Source organism: Meriones unguiculatus, chromosome 8 (genome assembly GCF_030254825.1).
Source record: "Meriones unguiculatus strain TT.TT164.6M chromosome 8, Bangor_MerUng_6.1, whole genome shotgun sequence".
In the NCBI taxonomy this organism is placed as follows: Eukaryota; Metazoa; Chordata; class Mammalia; order Rodentia; family Muridae; genus Meriones; species Meriones unguiculatus.
The window spans coordinates 20,891,509-20,911,332 of NC_083356.1; the positions used below are offsets into that span (position 1 = coordinate 20,891,509).

A 19,824-nucleotide genomic window follows, 5' to 3' on the forward strand; every position below is an offset into this window, starting at 1 on the left:
GGCCAGGTACCCCTGACCTCTGATGTTCAGCCTTCCCACCCCTCTCACCATTAAATTAAGAACAGTGTTTAGGAGCCCTCTCATACAAGCCCAGCCCTGACTGGTCCCCTTGGAAGCAGAAGCCTTTTTCACACCAGGGAAGACCCAGTTTTTAACTTGAGCTGCTTCCATTTTCCTGCACAGACCATCTCCCATCCCATCTCTAAGGGTTTTCTTGTGGGCCCCTAACACTGTAGGCCCACCAACTTCTACTTATATGACGATACGCAAGATACTAGACTTCTGTAAGCCCGCTTCTTCATCTGCAAAGTGGACATGCCCTAGACGTTATGCATTTGCCCTGAGGGTGAGCGAGAAGGCATGTAAAGCTCAGGACATCCCCACACATAGTGAGTCCTCAATCGACAGGAGCTGACAATACAGACTCTTCAGCCAGGCCAACTCCATCCCTGCCTCATCAGTACCCTGGACTCCTTGGCAGGAAAGTGGAGCTAGTAAGGGCACCTGTCTCCAAGTGCTGATGACTCAGTGGCACACATTGGCACTTAGAGCAATGCTGGGCAATGGTGAGTTCAATATGCTTCCATCACACTGTCCCCCGAACATCCCCACCTTCACGCGACACTTCACCAGTCCAGCCTCTGGGGCCTCCCTATCCACCCGCTTCCTACAATGTCACTTAGCACTCTCCCTGGCTCTTTCATTTGCCAATCATTAACAAGCACATGGTGATTACTGGCCCCCACAGGCACAGTGACGATCTAAAGACAGGTAAGTTACAATTGCCACAGGACGATGATAAGCCGCTTACACAAAGTGACGACGGCATAAGGTGAAAGAGATAGTTAGACAGGTGACATGTGGTGTGCAGCAGGAGACTGGCAGGCACTGCTTCCGGCCAGGCAAGGGGCAGCAGCAAGCAAGCACTACAGTGAATAGGATGTCCTAGGGTGCCATGAGAAAGAAACAGGGAGAAGGAAGGATTAGGGAGGCCTGAGCGGGAACTTGGCCGGGCTGCTATATGTGGGTGTGCCCTGGCGACGAGCACCCTGGCCAAGCTGAGGGGAATGCGCCTTCCTTGCTTTGTGAGACCTGCAAAGTGAACATTTCTGACAAAAGGCCCGCTCCAGCAAGACAACCTGAGGTCCTTAATTTTAAGTTAACTTGGCTTGGGCCACAGAGTCCCAGACATTTAGTGAAACTCCATTCCAGATGTTTCTGAAGGTATATTTGGGGCTTTAACTAGACTCCCCTCTCCCGTGTGGGGCATTCTCCAACCAGTCTAAGGCCCCACAGACAAAGACCAGCTTCTCCTGAACAAGAAAGTCTCGGAGCTTGGACTATAACCCTCCCCTAGATCTCTAGCCTGCTGGCTTACCCTGAGGTTTTGGACTTTCCTCTAAAAAGTAATCTCTCCAGCCCAGTGTGGTGGTGCATACCTGTAATCCTAACACTTGGAAGGTGGAGACTAGAGAATGGGAGTTCATGGACATCTTTGTATACACAGAAAGTTCATGTCCAACCTGGGCTGATGTAACCTGGCAGCGGCAGCATCTTCATCATCACCCAACAATACCACCAAAAGCCAAGAAAATCAACTAGAAAGGTTGCTTCTCTCTCATCTCTGTGTACACACAGACACACACACACAAGGATGGGAGTGAACATACACAAAATACTCCCCAAGTACTCATGCACTTTGGGTAACTTTTCTGATCTGATTCTTCACAGCCACTCCGCTGGGAAGGACTGTTACTCCCATTTCACAACTGAGGAAAGTAAATGCAGAGGGGCCAAGTAATGTGCTCAAGGTCACACAGCTGGTACCCAAGGTCACACAGCTGGTACACGGTCTGATCCAAGACCACATTTCTCATTTCTTGGCTGCATGCTATTTTAGAAACATCACATCAAAAAAACCTATTCTTGGAAAAGACTAAAGTCAGACAAAATCTAGAGACTGGCAGAGAGAGGAGAGTGAAAAGAAGAATTAATTACAGGTGTGGTAGAGATTTAAGGCATAGTAAAATATGAGCTAGGTGTGGTGGAAGAGCTTTCTGGATTCCAGTGTGTGCTCTGAGACAGTAGAAGCACACCAGGCCAAGCAGCCAGGGACCCTCCTGGAGCTAGGCACAGGAAAGAGACACTCACTGCAGCTCCCCTTGGGAAAGAACTGGCAACAATTTCAATGTCTTTCTCTAGAAGACAAGGTATCGGGTGAGATGTTCCACAGCTGACCGAAGCAACAAATGAGTTCCATGTTCAGTTCTTCCATCTTTTCTAAGCCTTCTCTTGTTTGCATATGTGTAGAGCTGAAGTGTACCACATACATGCAAGTGCCCGAGGAGGCCAGAGAGCACACATCATCTAGTTCCAGGAGCTGGTGAACTGCCTGATGTGGGTGCTGGGAACCAACCCAGGTCCTCTGTGGGAGCAGCAAGTGCTCTTACCTGCTGAGCCGTCTCTTCAGTTAGTCACTCTTAAAAGAGTGGTGGCTCATTTCTGTAATCCCAGCATTAAGATGTAGACATAGGAGGATCAGAAGTTCAAGGTCATCCGTGGCCACAAAGCAACTTCCAGGACAGCCTAGCCTACAAGAGGCACCGTTTCAATATATATGTTGAAAATATGATAGTGAAATCTATAGCCTAATACCATTTATATAATATTATAGTCTTATAATGCCGTCTATTTTTCTAAGATATAAACATGCCCAGAGGGGAAAGGAATGGGAGGAGAGGAGGAAGGGAAGATGGGAGAGGGCCTTCGGTTGATTGATGACAGTAGCGAACTCTGAACTACAAGGTATGTCAGTTCTTTGGCATGTGAGGTCAACCAACCAACCAAAACACATGCTGAGTCCTCCTGTGGGGATGACACAGTATAGACAGGATGGCTACGGTGGCCTCTGCAGAGCAGCTGCACGGTCCCACAGAGAGCTCTCTTCATCTAGGCAGACACAATCTTGATGACCTGAGTTTGATCCCCAGAAGCCAGGTAAAGGTGGACAGAGAGTATTTCTGACCTCCGCATCCCTGCCATAACTAACCACCTTCTCATGCCCGTGCTCTCTGAGGCCACAGTCCACTGCCCGCTCTCATTTCTAAACTCTCTCATGTCCAGATCAGGGTCACCTAGGACTTCCTGACCAGTTCACGGCTGACTTCTGAATCCCACTCTTACTTTTTTTTTTTTTTTTTTGTAACTGAAAAAGCAAGCAGGAAAGTTAAGACTAGTGCTGAGCCCTACCTAAGAATGTGAGAGGCAGAGAGTTCCCAGGACTAGCTTGCAGGAGGCTGTACCTTAGATACCCTGGTGAGAATCAGCCATCTGTGTCACTACCAATTAAACAATGAAATATCTGTGGTAGGGAAAAAAATCAATTGTGCACTGACTCTTGCAGTGTAGTTGTGGAGGGGTGATAATTACCCTGCGCTTTGGTCTCACAGGCCCTGCCTGACATTCATCCTCAGCATCAAGCTCAGGAAAACCAACTCCCTATCCCTCTGCTGTAGCACTGAACGCACCCAGGATTTTCCATGCCGAGACTAACTTCAAGGCTCCTGCTGAAGATGGAGGCTCGGGATTTACAACATATATATGACTTTACAGACTCAGAATCCAAGGAAACAGATTGGGTCGGGAGAGAAAATCACCGCTCCTTCTGGCTGGCCCTGAATCCAGAATCCTTCACCTGGTTACCTACTGAGGCGTGACGCAGCGAAAGAGAGAGAGAGGTTAATTCGAGCTGGCGCTTGTTTAGAAGCTGTCGCAGGCGCACTGGCAAAGAGGCTCTGATGCTGTAGGACTCCTCGTGGGGTGGTTCCATGGCTCATCATCTCCTCCTTTGATGGCCTGCCCAGGCAGCAGGGGCGGGGGAGTGGGAGGGAGGGTGTTAGGGAGCCCTAGAATGCCCTTCTAGCTGCCATTCAACTTTAATGACTCCTCTCGCTTTCCAGCATCTTCCCTTAATTGCCATTAGAGAACAGAGAGGAGGAGGGCTCTGCCTTGCCCTGCAGCGCGCTATGTTTAGAAGACCCAGACTACAGAAGGCTCTGACAGATGTCCAGACCTACAGAGCTGATGGCTGCTGGGACATATCCTCTAGCCTGCTCCATGGGCTCTTCCAAATCCAACACCCTTCCAGAGTCTGTCGGTTTTTCCTCACTGACCAAATCCTTTCCGTCTTCACCCCTCACAGTGCTCTGGGTCACTAACCTCTTGATGTTCCCATGAATTCTGTCACCCTAGTGCAGGAGCCCCTGTCTCTTGTTTAACTTCTGGAATAGCTTTGTGGGGAGAGCTGGGTCGTCTTTCTCTACCCACAGTCCCCATTGGCATCCTGGTTTTGTGTTCCTTCAGGTGGCCTAGTGTTCTGTAGCTTCTTAGGTTCATGTTGCCTGGGGGGTATGCAGAAAAGCCTGGGCCTGGAGTCTGAATCCCCAACTGTCCTGAGCCCACTGGATGACTTGACCATTAGAACTGGGCTAGGTGCTACCTGCCCCCCCCTCCGGTCCTCTGATTCCCTTCACAGCCTAAAAAAAGGCTGATGAACCAGTTGGTCCCATGACCCTCAAAGAGGTCCAAACCCTTAAGAGACCTTGCCCAGGCAGGGCCCAGCAGTGGTGCAAACCTCACCTCTGCCCTTTGTTTTGGGTCTTTCAGAATGACTTACAATAACCTTAACCCTGAGCTTCTCTGCTGCACTAGTGACCGCCAGAGCACTTTGTGTGGCGCTGTAGGGCACTTCACAGTATCCTTTGTCTCTAGTCAATGGTACCAGCAGCATTACCCCCGGGGATGAAAACCAAGAATTTCTAACAAGTAAATGTTTCCTCGAGTATGTAAACCGCGCAGCTCGGATCCTTCTGTTGCAGAACCTTCCATAACCGATTTTAAAACTCCAAGAATTTCCTGAGTTCCTCCCCTCAGAAATGTTAACTGCACTCTGCTTCCTGCCCATCTGTATTCTAAGCAAACAACAGAGGCTCTGGGCACTCCAGTGTAAAGCCTGCCTGTCATCTCTGTTCCCTCCCAGGCTGTGGGCTCCTGATGGCAGGCACCTGCAGAGTCCTTTCAGTATCTCCGCCCTTGGCAAAGAGCTCAGGACAGGCCATTCTCCATATCTAAACGGAGATGTTACATCTGTTGTGTATGGCTACAGCTTTGCAGTGTCTTGCTGGAAGGCAGAGTTGAAGTTCTTCCTCAAGGACAGAGAGAATGGAGCTGCCACCTCAGCAACAGCTCACAAGCCTGGTGGCTCTGCTTTTACTCTGATTACCAAAGGTCCTCAAGGAGCAGCCGGTCCTGCCTGAGAACAACACTTAACCAAGGGGGGAGAGCTCCTTCACCAAGGACACCAGGCCAGAAGGCAGGGCCTTCCCCAGCACACACAAGAGCCTTTGTGCAACTACAAAAGGCAGCCTCCTCCCTCTGACAGAGAGCAAGGTCAGGGAGAGCAGAGCATCTGCATGTCGGCCCCCACAAAGCCACTTGACCGCACCCACACGCTGGGCGCCATTGTTGCTCGGCCCCTATGTTCAAAAATATTTCAAACTCTAGAATCTCTCAAAGTCAGGGAGAGACTCAGACAGCACCTAGCCCAGTTCTAATGGTCAAGTCATCCAGTGAGCTCAGGACGCTGGGGATTCAGACTCCAGGCCCAGGCTTTTCTACATACCCCCAGGCAACATGAACCTAACAAGCTACAGAACACTAGGCCACCTGAAGGAACACAAAACCAGGATGCCAATGGAGACTGTGGGTAGAGAAAGACAACCCAGCTCTCCCCACAAGCTTCCCCCGCTCATGTGAGATGGAACTAAAGGCTCTGTGCGCAAGCATGGCCGCAGGTCCCTGTAAGATTACAATCTTTACCTCTTCTCTGTGGAGGGAAAACCAAAGGGGAACCAGCCTGCTAATTGCAGATGTATGCTGCTGAAAGCCAGTTCCCTACTAGCACCTCCTTGGAGCCTGGGTCCCTACTTTCAGCTTCAAAGGGCTGTTGTGAGGTTTGGATAAGGTCATGACTGAAATTCCAAGATCACCTGTGCAGTTGTGAGGAATCATTAAATTTACTTGCTATCATGCTAACTCTCCACACCTTTAGCCATCTAGTTAAGAAGGGCAGAAGCTGGGCAAACAGGTCCAGCTGCTGCCTCCCAGAATAGCCACCAATCTGGTTATTCTACATGGAGTACGAGGTTAGTTTGCCTGGGTTCAGAGAACAGCCCCTCCTTCCCACTGCCAAGAGCCATGCTGGCTGGGTCTGATCAAAACAGCCTGCATTCAGGTACCTCTGGCCTGGGAAATCCCGTTCTGTGCTATCCCCTAAGAGGTCAAGGTTTACTGGGCAATGTTCACAGTTAACAGATTTTAGTGTGTAAAGAATCAGGGGGAACCATGCTAAGGATGGGGGAAGAGGGAGGAGACAGTTCAGAATGTGGAATCCACGGATTCTGATACATGGGTCCTGGGAAATGCACGGGATAAGCACTCCTCCCCTCTCCCGCTTCCCGGGAGTGGGGGACTGGCCACCTTGAGTGAAGGCTAGTGTTTGGATGAGAACATATCACGTGAAGGCAGAAAGCCTTTGTGCTGTGCAGCTTTGGGCCATTTACTCACTGTTACAAGGGAAGGGGACATCTCCACAGGGCCCTTCTGGTATGTGTGTGGCACATCATACGCGTGTGTGCATGCCCAGAGCCTACAGAGCTCACCGCGCAGTTTAGGAAACCCCAGCGTATGGAGATGATTTCCCAGAAGCAGAAAGCACTCTGGGTATGTGGCAAGCATGCACCTTTGTCATCAATGCTGCAACAGGCCCCGTCTGGATGGTGAGTAGTTCTGACACTTTTAAGTTTCCAGTTTATGTAATCTAGGGCAGCCAGATAGAAAAGTGGGAAAGGGGACCAAGAGAGCTCCAGGAGGGAGGAAAGGAAGAAACTCAAGCTGCCGGACCACACATCAGGACACTCCCTGATCTAAACCACAACCTCTTTTGCTTCCTTCCACCCTGGCCTACATCTCCAAATTCCAAAGTACAGTAGGGAAGACAGACTTTGGAATTGGGAGCTCCACACTGGCCGTGAGACAGAGATGAGCTGCTTGATTTCTCTGACGTCCACCTGGAAAACGTGGCTATTTCGTGGTCCCTAGAAAAGAAATGCAGTAACATATGGACAGAACAGCCCCAGAGGGGTTCCCCTACCCACCGTTCCCCCCTTGATGGGGTCTGGCACACGCAGTTCTCAGTATCGACTAGCTGGATATCAGCTTACCCTGTCCTGGTTAGTCTCCCTACCTGCATACAGATCCCATAACACAACCTTAAGTTTGCCCTGTCTCTACCCAAATGCTCCACGGCTCCCAATTCCCTACAGAAGCAAACTGCAGCCCCTCAGACTGCTGGTTCTACCTTCCCTGGACCCAAAGCTTGTTCTACTCCCTGCCTCGCCCACCCCTTACAATGAGGTCACACAGAGATGACTCTGCTGTCCCAACACTTGAGCAGGCTGGGGACCTCACACCTCAACTCACGATGTCAGCACCCTGTCCATGTGCTCTTGCTCCGCCCAGGTTCCCCTTTCACCTGACAGAGCTGCTCCAGGGTCGCTGTGCAGTGTATGCAGCCTCCCCAGCCAGCATGTCTGCTCAGGCCTGTGCCTGTCAGGCCCAAGCTGGTGCCTCCGTGCGCACACAGCAAAGGTGCTAAGCAGGATCCTCCACACCGGGGATTCCCTCCAGAGCGGATGATGTGGTTTGGGCCTGAATTCTGCCCACCAGGAAGGCAGAACCAAAGCCAGGCTTTCAACAAGGTCCTGTTCCCTGCGTGGCCGCCCCCACCCCACCAGGGGGACATCTGAGCTTTGTCAGCCACAGCTTCCCAGCTGTCTGGAGCCACGTTACATTGTTTGGGGCTCACTAATTAGACATCATTAAATAGGAGGCTCCCTGGTTGCACTGGCAGCCACGGGAAGCCAATTGTGCCCAGGCAGGCCACTTCCTCTCCAGACTCCTCAGCCTCAGTTCAGGGCCCTGCAGGGCAGGGCTCACTGCTGCATGCTCAAGCTCACCTCTTGCTGATCTGACCCTGAGACATCTGTACTGACACAAGGCTGAATGAGGGGGACACACAAGGGAGACCTGACCCTCGCCGGGCTCTCCAGAGCAAGAGGACTTACATACTCACATGAGCAAGACCAATTCATTCAACCACCAAGAAGCATACGTGACCTGCTGGGGAGTAAGCAGGGCAATTCTTTTCAAGATCCTAGGCCAGCTTTTCTCTGCCCCAAGGCATGCTTCTGGGATGACATCCCCTGCACTAACTTGGTGTTAATTAGTGAAAATTATCTAATGCAAGCTCATTTTAACATTAGCTTAAAGCCAAACATAATTAGGAAGATAAATCAGCTACTAAAAAAAAAAATCCAATGACGATACACAAACGAGTTTTTGAATCATCCACTAATTTGGGTTATGCCCTTGCACCCCAAGCCCTATGCTGGACACTTGAAGGGCAAGGCAGATCTCAAGAAATGGCTAGGTGTTTTCCTAATGGGCCTGCCAGAGTGGATCAACAGGTTGGCAGCTTGCCTGGAAGGTTCTGAGAAGCAACAGGAGTGATTTGGGGCCACTGTGGGGTGATCCGGCTTTAGGAGGGCTTCCCCTGAGAGGTAGAGTGTGTGTGTGCAGGGAGTTGCCTGTCTGGAGAAAGGGGGGTAGGTTCAGGGAGGGGCTGGCCGGTGAAGGCAGTCAAGCCATACTTTTGGGGGAGGGGAACTGGGAACCTCATGCTTCCCATGAGCCTCAGGATTAGCTAAAGGAAACAGGCCCTCTCCTTTCTCACAGCGCCCAGGCCTTCAGCCTTTCACACAGCTCACCCACTGCCTGCCCTGCCCAAACAGCTGACTTAGCCACCATTCTGTAGGAAGCCTAGGCTAGCTGAGAGCTCAGCATACCCAAGCACGTTGCGTTAGTTCTCAGGCCCATCTCAGCTACCAACCAGCAGTGTGCCTTCATCCTCTCTGACCCTCGGTTCCCTCATCTGGGAAATGGTAGGTTGCTGGACTCATATTACACAGTTTAAAACGGCTGTTGGGGCTGAAGATGCAGTTTGGGGAGTAAAATGCTTCCACAGCACACACATGGCCCTGGATCGGATCTTCAGCATTAAAAAACCAAACATCTAGCTTAAGTACCCATAAGTAACAGCTATCAACACCGTATATCCCACTCCTCACTATACTGAAATGTATTTCCTTTTTGCTTTACCCATTAGATCTAGGCAAGATTCACATTTTATTCATCTGTCAATTTCTGGTAGTTGGTGCATAATATGTTCTCAGTATGACGGTGCAAACGGGGGGATTAGGGGGAAAGATACTCTAGGCAGTTTGAAAACTCCTTGGGAGAAGAAGTTAAGGTCTTTCACAGTCTGCCCTCAGGAGCCACAGAAAGGAAGAGTCTTGGGTCTGTACCTTCAGCCCACCATATTCTGACTCATCACTGAAGAGAGAGAGAACCCTTATCCAGAGCCTCCCACGTGCCCAGCACAAAGATGACCTGCCTACAAACTGTATCCATGAGATTACAGATCATCAGGAAGCTGGGCCAGAGACACAAATCATTAGAAAGCCATCGGCTCTCTTCCAGGGCTAAGATTCTGGGATCATTAGCAAGCACCGACTCTGTGGAGTTCAGAGAAGAAAAGGGAAAGCTGGAGAAGGCAGGAGCTCTGGCTTAGGCTGGCTGCTCAGAGAACCCAAGGTTGCGGTGGGAGACAGGGGTACCTAGGGTGTGCCAGCCAGTGCCAGGGGCCAGAGTAGGCAGTCAGCCATGCAAGACCTCTGTTCTCTGCCCTGCTTCCTCCCAGCTCAGATTGGCAGCTGGCCCCAGAACAGGCTCTGCTTTGTACACTCTATGAGGGAGGCAGGCTGGCTAGCAGCCAGACTAAGGGAGGCAGCATTCTGAGGGCTGAGAACATGGACAGGGAGAGATGTTAGTACAGGAATCCCGAAAAGGGTCCTTGCCTGTTAGGGAAAACACAAGTCCAGGGCTATGGTTCCAAAGAGGACAATAGAAGGAATCTACCCACACACCCTAGGCCTGTGTTACTTGCCCCAACGCTGCCTTCTTCTGCCCGACTCAGCCCAGATCACAGAGCTAACAGTCGCAGACTTGTCTGTCTCCAAAGACAGTTCACAAACCTCCAGGGTCAGACTGGCAAAGCATACTGATGACAAATACATCCAGAATGTCTCTGGAAGTTTCAGAGGGAAAAGGTGGTTTCAAAGAACAATTCCCAAGAATAACGCACACTTGCCCAAGGACACAGCCTTGACTCCAATCTGGGTGGAACTTTGGTCAGCCTTTTCTAAGTCTTAGAACCTCATGCTTCCCATGAGCCTCAGGATTAGCTAAAGGAAACAGGCCCTCTCCTTTCTCAGCAGTTTTAACCTTGCCTCACAGCAATCCTTTTGTCTGTCAGTATTACTCACTCTTTTCAAAGCACAGTCCTTGTGATTCTTTGCACAATCTTGTAAACAACGCAGCAAAAATCATCCTCAAGTTACAGATGCAGAAATAGAGGCCCAGCTAGGTCAAATAATTTGCCCAGGCACAACCAGTAAGCAAAGAAAAGAGACATCCAGAGTGAGCAAAGAATGAGGACTTTCCAATCCTGGCTTCCAGCTTTGTATGCCTTTCTCTGGTAACGGCGTGAATCATCTGAGGTCTCTGCCCCACAGACCATGCTTTATAACCGAGAATCCCAGAGCTCATGAAGATGCTTGCCGAGGCCCCACTTCCTAAGTTCTATTCCTGGACTAGTGGAAGGGTACACAGCTCTGTCAGAATTTCAGGAACCCATGTTATAAGATGTCTAAGGGGTCACCCCTGCCCCTCCAAAGTGAAAAGGATCCAAAGCCGCAATCAGCTCAGCAGCCTAGCTCACTGCTGTCCAGTGTCTCCTCTCCCTCGGAGCTGTAGGTCTCTGCAGTCAAAGGGTCTGGGAACTGTTTCCGGACTCTGGCTGAGCTTAGAGCACCTCAAGCACACCTTCCTTTCCCAGTTTAGGAGCTGGGGGGATGGGGAGTGGTATTTCCATGCTTTTCTCTCTTAATCCTCTCTACTCAAAGCAGAGCCCAAAGGGATCCCAGCCTAAGGGTTTGGATGCCATAGGCAAACAGCCAACTTCCCTTTCCTCCACCAAGGCAAGGCCAACAGATGGACTGAAGGGGGACTGCATAGCTCTCTATAAGGAAAAGGAAACACAGCTGCCCAGAGCCTGAGGCCGGGGTCTCCCAACTCTAACTGCAGCTCCCCTCTCCTGCTCAGGGAAAGAAGCAGCAATCTATCAGGATGATTAGCTTCCACAGGCAACCTCTCCTTTTCTAAAGTATCTAGGAACCTAATCCTGTCCCGTCTGTTTTACTGGACAGCAGACTCAAGCAGGAAGGGAAGATTTGCTCAAAGGGGCACAGCTCAGTTGAGGATGACTGGATCCAGATAGAGGATAAGACCCTTCAATTCCTAAAGCCTGGCTTCTGGCACTGTCATGGGAGCTGGGTCTCCATTACTCAGAGATCCCAGCTCCCATAAACAATGACTGAGCAGAAAGACAGACTCAGAACTCCACAGCCAAAGTGCTCGGAGATCAGTGGAAGCCCAGACAAGCCTGGGCAAGAACCAGAAGGCTGTGGAGCTCAAGCTGGAACTGCAGTGAGGCCACTAGCCACCAGTCATCATGGGACAAGGACCCCGGAATTGCCCCTATGTGGTATGCATGTATACCAGCACACGTGTGTGTGTGTATACATGTATAAGGAGGTTCATGTTGGAAATCATCCTTGACAGCTCTTCTACCTTATCCTTTGAGGTCTCTCAATTGAACTCAGAGCTTGTCAAATGCTAGTCTTGCTAACTAGCTTGTCCTGGGGAGGATCATCTGTCTCTACCTTCTTTGGTTGAAATTACACGAAGGCTACCATAACCACCCAGTATTTGCATGGGTTCTGGGGATCTGAACTCTGGTCCTCATACTTGCCTGGAAAGTGCTTTAACCATAGTCACCTCCTGAAACCAGTAAACTGCCCCCTACCAGGCTCCCTGAGGAAGTGACATCTACTTCTCCGTATGTCAATGGCTAGCACAGTTCCTAGTGCAGAGAAGGCACTCAACTTGGTACTATTTGCTGAATGTGGTTGGAGACTGATGGTCATGGGAAAAGACCGCCACCTGAGAATCCAGGTCTCTTGGTGACATAAATCGGTGACTCTAAGACCTTGCCATATTGCTTGGATGCTGCATCCCAGCTGTTCATCCTTGCCTCCCCCCACCTGCCCAGATGTCTGGCTTTGGAGCCTCTCTCCAAATCTCCTTGGCTTTAGTCTAAAAATGTTACTTCATTCTTTTGGACCTTAGGGAGCCTCTGTGACATGAGGACAACGGCCTGCCTTAACAGTGCCAAGGAAATCAAGCAGTTCATGGAGAAGTGGAAAGAGTAGCTGGTGCATTTAAAATGTGAGGCCAGGGAATACAGGAGTCAGGAGTCAAACAGATGCCACTGTTCTTGAGGACAGCCATAGGCTTGGTGCCATCTCACCCTTTCTGCTAGATCAGAAAGCTTCAAAGAGCCTTTCCTAACCTGGCCTAGGGGTGGGACTTGTGTCTCTCCGGCCACACCTCTCAAGCATTTGTCATACAGAATTATAAGGATGGATTAGCAGACTATTAGTCTACTTGAAAGTACGGGCATGTCTCACATATCTCTTTTCCACTAATGGAGGCTTAGCACGCAGGAGAACTCCACAATCAAAGGGATGCCAGGCCGTCTGAGTGGCCAGCCCAGTGGATTGAGGCCGCTTGTTGCTCTCTCTCTGGCTTCCGGCTTTCTGAGGACATACTTCCTATAACATGCTCCCTGGCAGTTCCGAATGTCCAAGCTGCCCGAGCAGCAGCTCGTTAGCATGGCACAGGCCAAGGTTTCTAAAAGGTATGGAGTTTAAGAATGCAATGGAAATCGTTAATGACACTAAAATAAGCAGATCTCTCAAGGTGGAAAAGCAACAACAGAAAACCCCACCCTACAAGCAAACACAGCTGGATCTCTGAACGCTGGGTACCAGTGCAGCTTGGGGAAGCTTTTCCGCCATTTGCAGAAGCCCAAGAAGTGGCTTCTTAAAACTTATCTCCTAAGTGGGGTGCAGTGGCGCATGCCAATAATCCCAGCACTCGGGGAGGCAGAGGCAGGCAGAGGCAGCCTGGTCTACAAATCGAGTCCAGGGCAAACAAGGCTACCAGAGAAACCCTGTCTGGGGACAAACAAAAAAAAAAATCCTTGACTCCTCAGAAACTTTTCTCCCACACACTGGGACCTCCTCCACCTCTACACTGACCATGTCCTAACTGGTTTCTACATCTGCGCCTTCCTCCCCAAGCCAAAATATTGTGTTTTCTTCTCTTTCTTTCATTTCAATTTTTTTTTGGGGGGAGAGGTGTGTGTTCTGTGCAGCCCTGGCTGTCCTGGAACTCACTCTGTAGATCAGGCTGGCCTCAAACTCAGAGATCCACCTGCCTCTGCCTTCTGAGTGCTGGAGTTAATTAAAAACAAACTTGTGTTTTCAAGGTGTCCCATGATTAGGCTCCTTTTTCTGTTTCCCTTTCTCTTTCCAGGAATAGAAGAGTTCCTCGAGTGGCCAAGTCACAGCAACTTCCTCTTTCCTATTTGTCTTTGGGAACAAAAATAACAGCTTCTTATAAAATTATTCTGAGGGTTAAATGAAATAAAACCCAGAATCCCCAGCACCCAGGTGGACTGGCCTCCCTCCAAGGCCATGGGATCTCAGCACACAAACCATTGCTCAGTCTAACCCTGCCTCAAGGCAGCAGTCACTCCCTGAAAACGAGGGAATCTCCCTCCCTCAGGGTAAACAGGGAGGAGGATCCGAATTGATTGCCAAGAAAATATGCTTGCCAGTTGGATGAGCAAGAGGCAGGGCCAGGCAGTGGTCAGGCTGCTCTGTGTTTGGGGTACAGGGTAGAGATCTGGGTCTTTCTATAACCACACAAGTAACCTTTTGGCAAACTTGTTTCCTGCTCTGTGCCTCAGTTTCCTTACCTGTAAAAGAGGGTGCCGAACACACCCACACCAAGACTCACAAAGTACTCAGCTCCCTCCAATCAAACTTCTTTGCATTTTGAAGGAAAAGAAATCTCTCACTTCCGGCCCAGTGGTGCCTAACTGAGAGGTTGTCCATGCCAGTTCTCAATCCCCCCCTCCAAACCTGTAACCCACCTTCCACAGGAAGCCTTCCCAGGTTCAGCCTCAAAACTCCCTCCTCCTTCTAACAGAGCCTCGGCATTTAAGCAAACTCTCTGAAGACAAAGTCCACAGCTTGGATCTTTATGGCTAGTGCCTGGCACACAGCGCACATTCCGGAAATACGTACGAGGTCACTCTGCACACACGGCACTAGTTAACGATAGCAAAAGAGTCTGTTAAATATCCATTTAAAGAGTTATGAAAACCCCACAATACAGGACAGACCTGCCACAGAAGTTACAGTGGAACTTAATGTCTGCCTTTTTTTTTTTTAAAGACGTATTTATTTATTATTTATACAGTATTCTGCCTGCATGTATCCCTGCAAGCCAGAAGAGGGCACCAGGGCTCATTATAGATGGTTGTGAGCCTCCATGTAGATGCTGGGAATAGAACTCAGTATCTTTGGAAGAGCATCCAGTGCTCTTAACCTCATCCAGTGCTCTTAACCTCCGAGCCATCTCTCCAGCCCCGAGTGTCTGCCTTCTTCTAACAGGGGCTCATGATGGATACCACAGCTCACTGACTGTCCTGGATCCATTCCGAGTCCTTGCAGAATCCCATCGCACCACGACAAAGGACAGCAGGCTAGGGTAGTACAGTGGTTCGGAGCAAGGACCTCCAGTGTTTGGATCCTGGCGCGGCAGTTTACTAAGTTAGGCAAGTAACTCGACTGTCTTGCATCTTGATTCATTTTTCTCCAACGATAAGGAAAACATCTGTCTCACCCAGGGGCTGTGGAAAACAGGGGGCCAGAGTGTAAGGCGGCTTAGGCGGTAAAGGTGTTTGCTACCAAACCTGACAACCTAAGCACCAGTCTTGCTCTGTGCCTCAGTTTCCTTACTGGAAAAGAGGGCACTCTACACACGCCTGGTGGGGTGTTCAGCTTCCAACAATCAAACTGTTTTGCATTTTAAGCAAAAGAAATCTCTCCCTTCCTGCTCAGTAGTCTCTCACTAAGAGCCTGCCCATCCCAGGGTTTTTCCTCTCTGTCATTCCAAACCTACAACTCACCTCCCACAGAGAGGAAGGAGAGACAGATTCCTGCAAGTTATCCCCTGTCCTATACACACAAATAATAAATGTGATTTTTTTCTAAAAAAGCAAACGAGAAAGTCATTAACACAGTGGGTGACTGGACACACGCATTAAATAAATCAACTTTTAGTCAACACTACAGAATATTACATCATGAGTCCTGACCCTTGACCCTGCTACAGTCCACTGCCCAGCGCTGCAACCCACTTCCTTTTCCTCTTTATTTGCGTTCAGCCCTGCCTTTTTCTTTAGCAGAGTGCAGTACACCTGGAAAGCTTGGTCGGACCAGGAACAATTATTTAGGGAGGAGGTGGAAGAAAGGCCAGTGAAAACTTCTCTGGCAAACCATCAAGTCCACAACCTAGGTCACACCTCCCAGGAGGCTCTTCCCAGCATCCTTTCTCCTGTTTGGCCTCCAGGATAAAGACGGTTGTAATTACACTCACAAAGCTGAGTGAGAGCAGTGGACCCAAGCCTCTGGTTGCATACTCCGATCTGGGCAGCCAAGGCTACTGCCTTTGCTTAATAAACCCGGGGAAGGGTTGACTGAATGGTGTGCTTGCCGCCAAGCCTGACTACCTAAATTCAACTTCTAGAACCCACATGGTGGCAGGAGAGAACCAACTCCCCAAAGATGTCCTCTGACATCCACAGGTGCCAGGATGCCCCAAACACAAGAAACACACGTGCTAAGAGTACATCACCTCTCAGTGTTCAGAAGGTGAAATAATGGCCGTCCCGTTAAATCTGATTTTAAGTCAACCAAAAAAAAAAAAAAAAAAAAATCACTTTGGGCATCAGCGGGCCCCATGCAGTGTTTGGGATAAAGTGATATTGACGAGCTATTTGAAGTTCGGATTTGAGGCAATGGCCCACATTTTATCTGGAAACTCCTCGGGTACCCAAAGGCACGGAGGAAAAGATTAGTCCTTCACCTACCCCACAGCCAGCTGTCCAACTGGTATTCTAACCAGGCTCCTTGGAAACATCTTCTTTCAACACCCAGGCAGAGCAGATGGGCTAAGCAGGAGCCTCTTCCTGAGCGGCTGCGTCCAGCGCCTTGGGGGAGCACCCAGCATTGGGCCACACCACAGCAAAAGCTCAAAATAGCTCTCCTCATTCATCTGAGCCGGCTCGGGCTCTACTACCAAGCCCAGGAGAGGGCGAGAATGGGAAAGCCGGGTTGTTTTGGGGAGAGAGGCTCCCAAGTAAAGCTCACCTGATGTGGAGGGTAAGGGAGGGCATCACCAACCACCCACTTCATGAGGTTGTGAAGATCAAACAGGGAAAAGGCCAAGTAAATAAATCCCTGGGCATGGGTCAAGATCAAGCCCTTCGGTTGGCCAGTTTTTAGCCCAGGGCCTCGCAACCTTCACACTGGCCAAGGGAGATGGGTAGAGGCGTAGGGAACACAACACCAGCACCTCTGGGATGCTGCCTTAAGACACGGGCGCTGTGATTCGCCACAAACGTTCACATCCAGCTTCCAAAGGGCCCCAACCACAGTTCCAAGAGGTGAGGGCGGACCGGGGACCATTTCCCCGAGGATGGTGAGCGTGGCTCGGAAGTGAACAGGTTGGGGGTGGGGAGGGGTCCCACCGGTGCAGGACTGGGGCCGGGGCCTACCTTCTGGGCCTGCTGGATCATCTGTCTGACCACCTGCTTCAGGTGCGGCGCCTTCTCTTCTTTGGGCGGGTGGGTGAAGAGCGTGACTCGACTCACGCCGCGGTAGAAGCTGGAGTCCGTCCACCCCAGGTCCAGCGGGGGCACTTCGGTGTCCGAGCGGTCTGGCCAGTAGGCGAGGGAGTCGCTGGGCTCGACCAGGGCCTTTGCCTTGGCCTTGGCCCGGGTGTTGGAGACGGCCTCCTCGTAGGGAGTCCAGGCGGCGCAGAGGGCCTGGCGCTCTCGGCTGGAGAGGAAGTCCCGCAGCCGCTCCTTCTTGACCCGTTCGCCGTAGGCCTGCTCGCCTCCACCCAGCAGCGCCTCCAGCGCGGCCCGCCGCCCCTCGCAGTAGTAGAAGGCGGCCTGCGCCTGGGTTACCCTCTCGTTCACGTGCGCCTCGTCCAGGCAGCTCAGCTGGGACTCGGCCATGGCGCCCCCAGCCCCGTCCCGGGCCCCGGGCTCGGACCCTACCGTCCTCACCGCTGCACCTAGAGCGGCCGAGGGGCGGGGCGCCTCACCTGGCCGCGAGGTCCGCCCCGTCCCGCCCAGCGAGCGCCAGCCGGCCAATCGGCGCGGGCCCCGGTGCGGGCGCGGCCGTCGGGCGGAGAGGGACCGCCGCCTCCGGGGCTCGCGGGGACCCGGGAGGCTCCCCTAGCCCGGCTGGGGCGCGAGCCCCCGAGTGGCCGTGAACTTGGGGCCAGGCTGAAGTCGAAGCCACGTGCGGCCTCTGAGCCACGCCCGCCTCCCAGCTGCGACCCTTCTGGGCAAGAAAGGTCGGGGATTTGACCCTTCAGGCATCCAGCACCCGGCGGGTCCAACCTCGTCATCCCGCGGGCAGAGCCCAGAGCACGTGTTCTGGTCCGGACGCCTGCGGGGTTTAACAATCGGGCCCCTCCGGCCTTCAGGATCCGAGTGTGTATGCTGCTGGACTAGAACCGTACCGACTGTGTCGAGGGCAGTTGGTGTGGGAAAGCGAAGATGCTAATGAAATCCCTCGTTCTCCCGCCCACGCGCCCCAGTTCTGAGCTCAGAGGCCTCCAGGGGCTGTCAGTTCGACACCGTCACTACAAAATGTTTTCCCCTAAAAGAACCACCCAAACAGAAAAGATGTAAGCAGGCGGCAGTGAATTTGCCCCTCATTTTAATTTGAAGTGTTGTGTGCCTGTGTTTGGGCCTGATAGGCTGCCAGAGGCCTGATTACTATATTAGCGATTCAAAATATATGTTTGAGCTCAAGGAAGGAAGCTGAGCACAGACACGCACACACCACCACCAGAGGATCTGCTGTTTCCCATTGGATTAAATACAATCTTCTTAGTCATTAACATATTATTTTGTTCGTGTGCTGCTGTACAATTTTGATTCTCCACATTCAAAATATTTTCAGATCATAGCAACCAAAGGTTCGCATTTCTCTCGTTTTGTAGCACAGCGACTTGGAGCTGGAAGGAGCTTTAGAAATAAGTCCAACCCCCTCATTTCCCAAACGAGGAAATTGAGGCCTAGAAATAAATGCTTTTCTGAAGCTCCGGAGAAAAGAGAGACTCAGCCGGGGAACCACTAGGCTCTCTGCGGTGTAGGAGGTCCTTCCCCTACGTGTGGCCTCTTGTGAAGAAACACAGGTTATTGGGGGACCTATGTCATACCCTGGGGCATGCGACCATTTCTAAGCATCTCTCTCCCCGCCTCCTTCCCTCCTTCCTTCCTGTATCTGCCTCTTTTTCTCTCCCTTTCTCGCTCTCTCCTCCCTTCTTCCTTCTCCCTCTCCCTCCTCCGTGCTTGGGATAAAACTCAGGACTTTGGCAGACTAGGCAAGAGCTCCTACATTGATCCACAGCCCCATCGACGGTCTGGAGTGATTAGATTGTCTGCAGGGATTGGAGAGGTGGTTAAGAGCACTGGCTACATGCCCAGGGAACCTGAGTTTAATTTCCAGCACCTACATGGTGGCTGGCACCAGTCCCAGGATATCTGACATCCTCTTCTGTCCTCTGCAGGCCCCTGGCATGCATGTGGTGCACAGACATGAATACAGGCAAAACATCCATATACATAAAAAAAAAAAATAGATGGCAGAGTTTGTGCCAGATAGTCACTGCTGGCATCACAGGTCAGCCCAAAGACCGGGGACGATGAGCCGCAAGGGTACCTGTCACCTCACGTGTTCTCCACTATTGAAAATCAGAAGGCTGCACTCCTGGTAACACCACATTCTAAACATACTACAGGCACAGCCTACCTCCAGTTGGGAGAGCATTTGCTTGATTTGGGGTGCCCTGTGAGGTGCCAGGCCCTCCAACAGATACTCAAGGACAATACCGCTGAGGAGGACAATGTGAGTGTGTACCAGATGCGCTTTAACAAATGCAATCAAGCCAGATGCCATACCCTGTCACCCCAGCACTGGAGAAGTTGAGGTAGGAGGACGGTGAAGCTAGAAGCCAGCCTGGACAACCTAGTAAAACCATGTTTCAAAAAAACGAATCACCACTACAACGAAAGGCAATCGTATGCTTAGAGGAGAAACTGATTCAGTGAACGCGGTACTTACTATGCGCCTCGCACAGTTCATGCTCATTTTACTTTCTTAGGACAGAGTCTCGGCTCAGGGCCTCAAGCACATTGTTAAGAAGAGGAGACTTGCCTTAAATGGGAGATCCTCCTGCCTCTACCTCCCAAATACTAGGATTACAGGCATATGTCAGCATGCCAAGCTCAGTGTGTTATTTCCGAAGAGAATGAACCAGAGATTTGGGCACTGTGGCTCATGTCTGTGTTCTCAGCACCTGGGAGACAGA

At 51.1% G+C, this 19,824-nt stretch overlaps 1 protein-coding gene across 9 annotated transcripts in view; it reads right to left on the reverse strand.

Moving 5' to 3' along the window:
- Fam83f (family with sequence similarity 83 member F) overlaps positions 1–17,542 on the reverse strand; it is a 29,052-nt gene extending 11,510 nt beyond the window's left edge. For 2 of the 9 annotated variants that reach the window (XR_009593642.1, XM_060389011.1), the window contains exon 1: positions 16,991–17,542. Coding sequence is in view for 3 of the 9 variants with exons in the window: in XM_060389011.1 (XP_060244994.1) it covers positions 16,991–17,455 (465 nt within the window). In the remaining 6 variants the exon portion in view is untranslated. The other 7 variants (XM_060389015.1, XM_060389014.1, XM_021640326.2 and 4 more) reach the window with 7 other exon arrangements.
- Between the last annotated feature and the right edge of the window lie 2,282 nt (positions 17,543–19,824).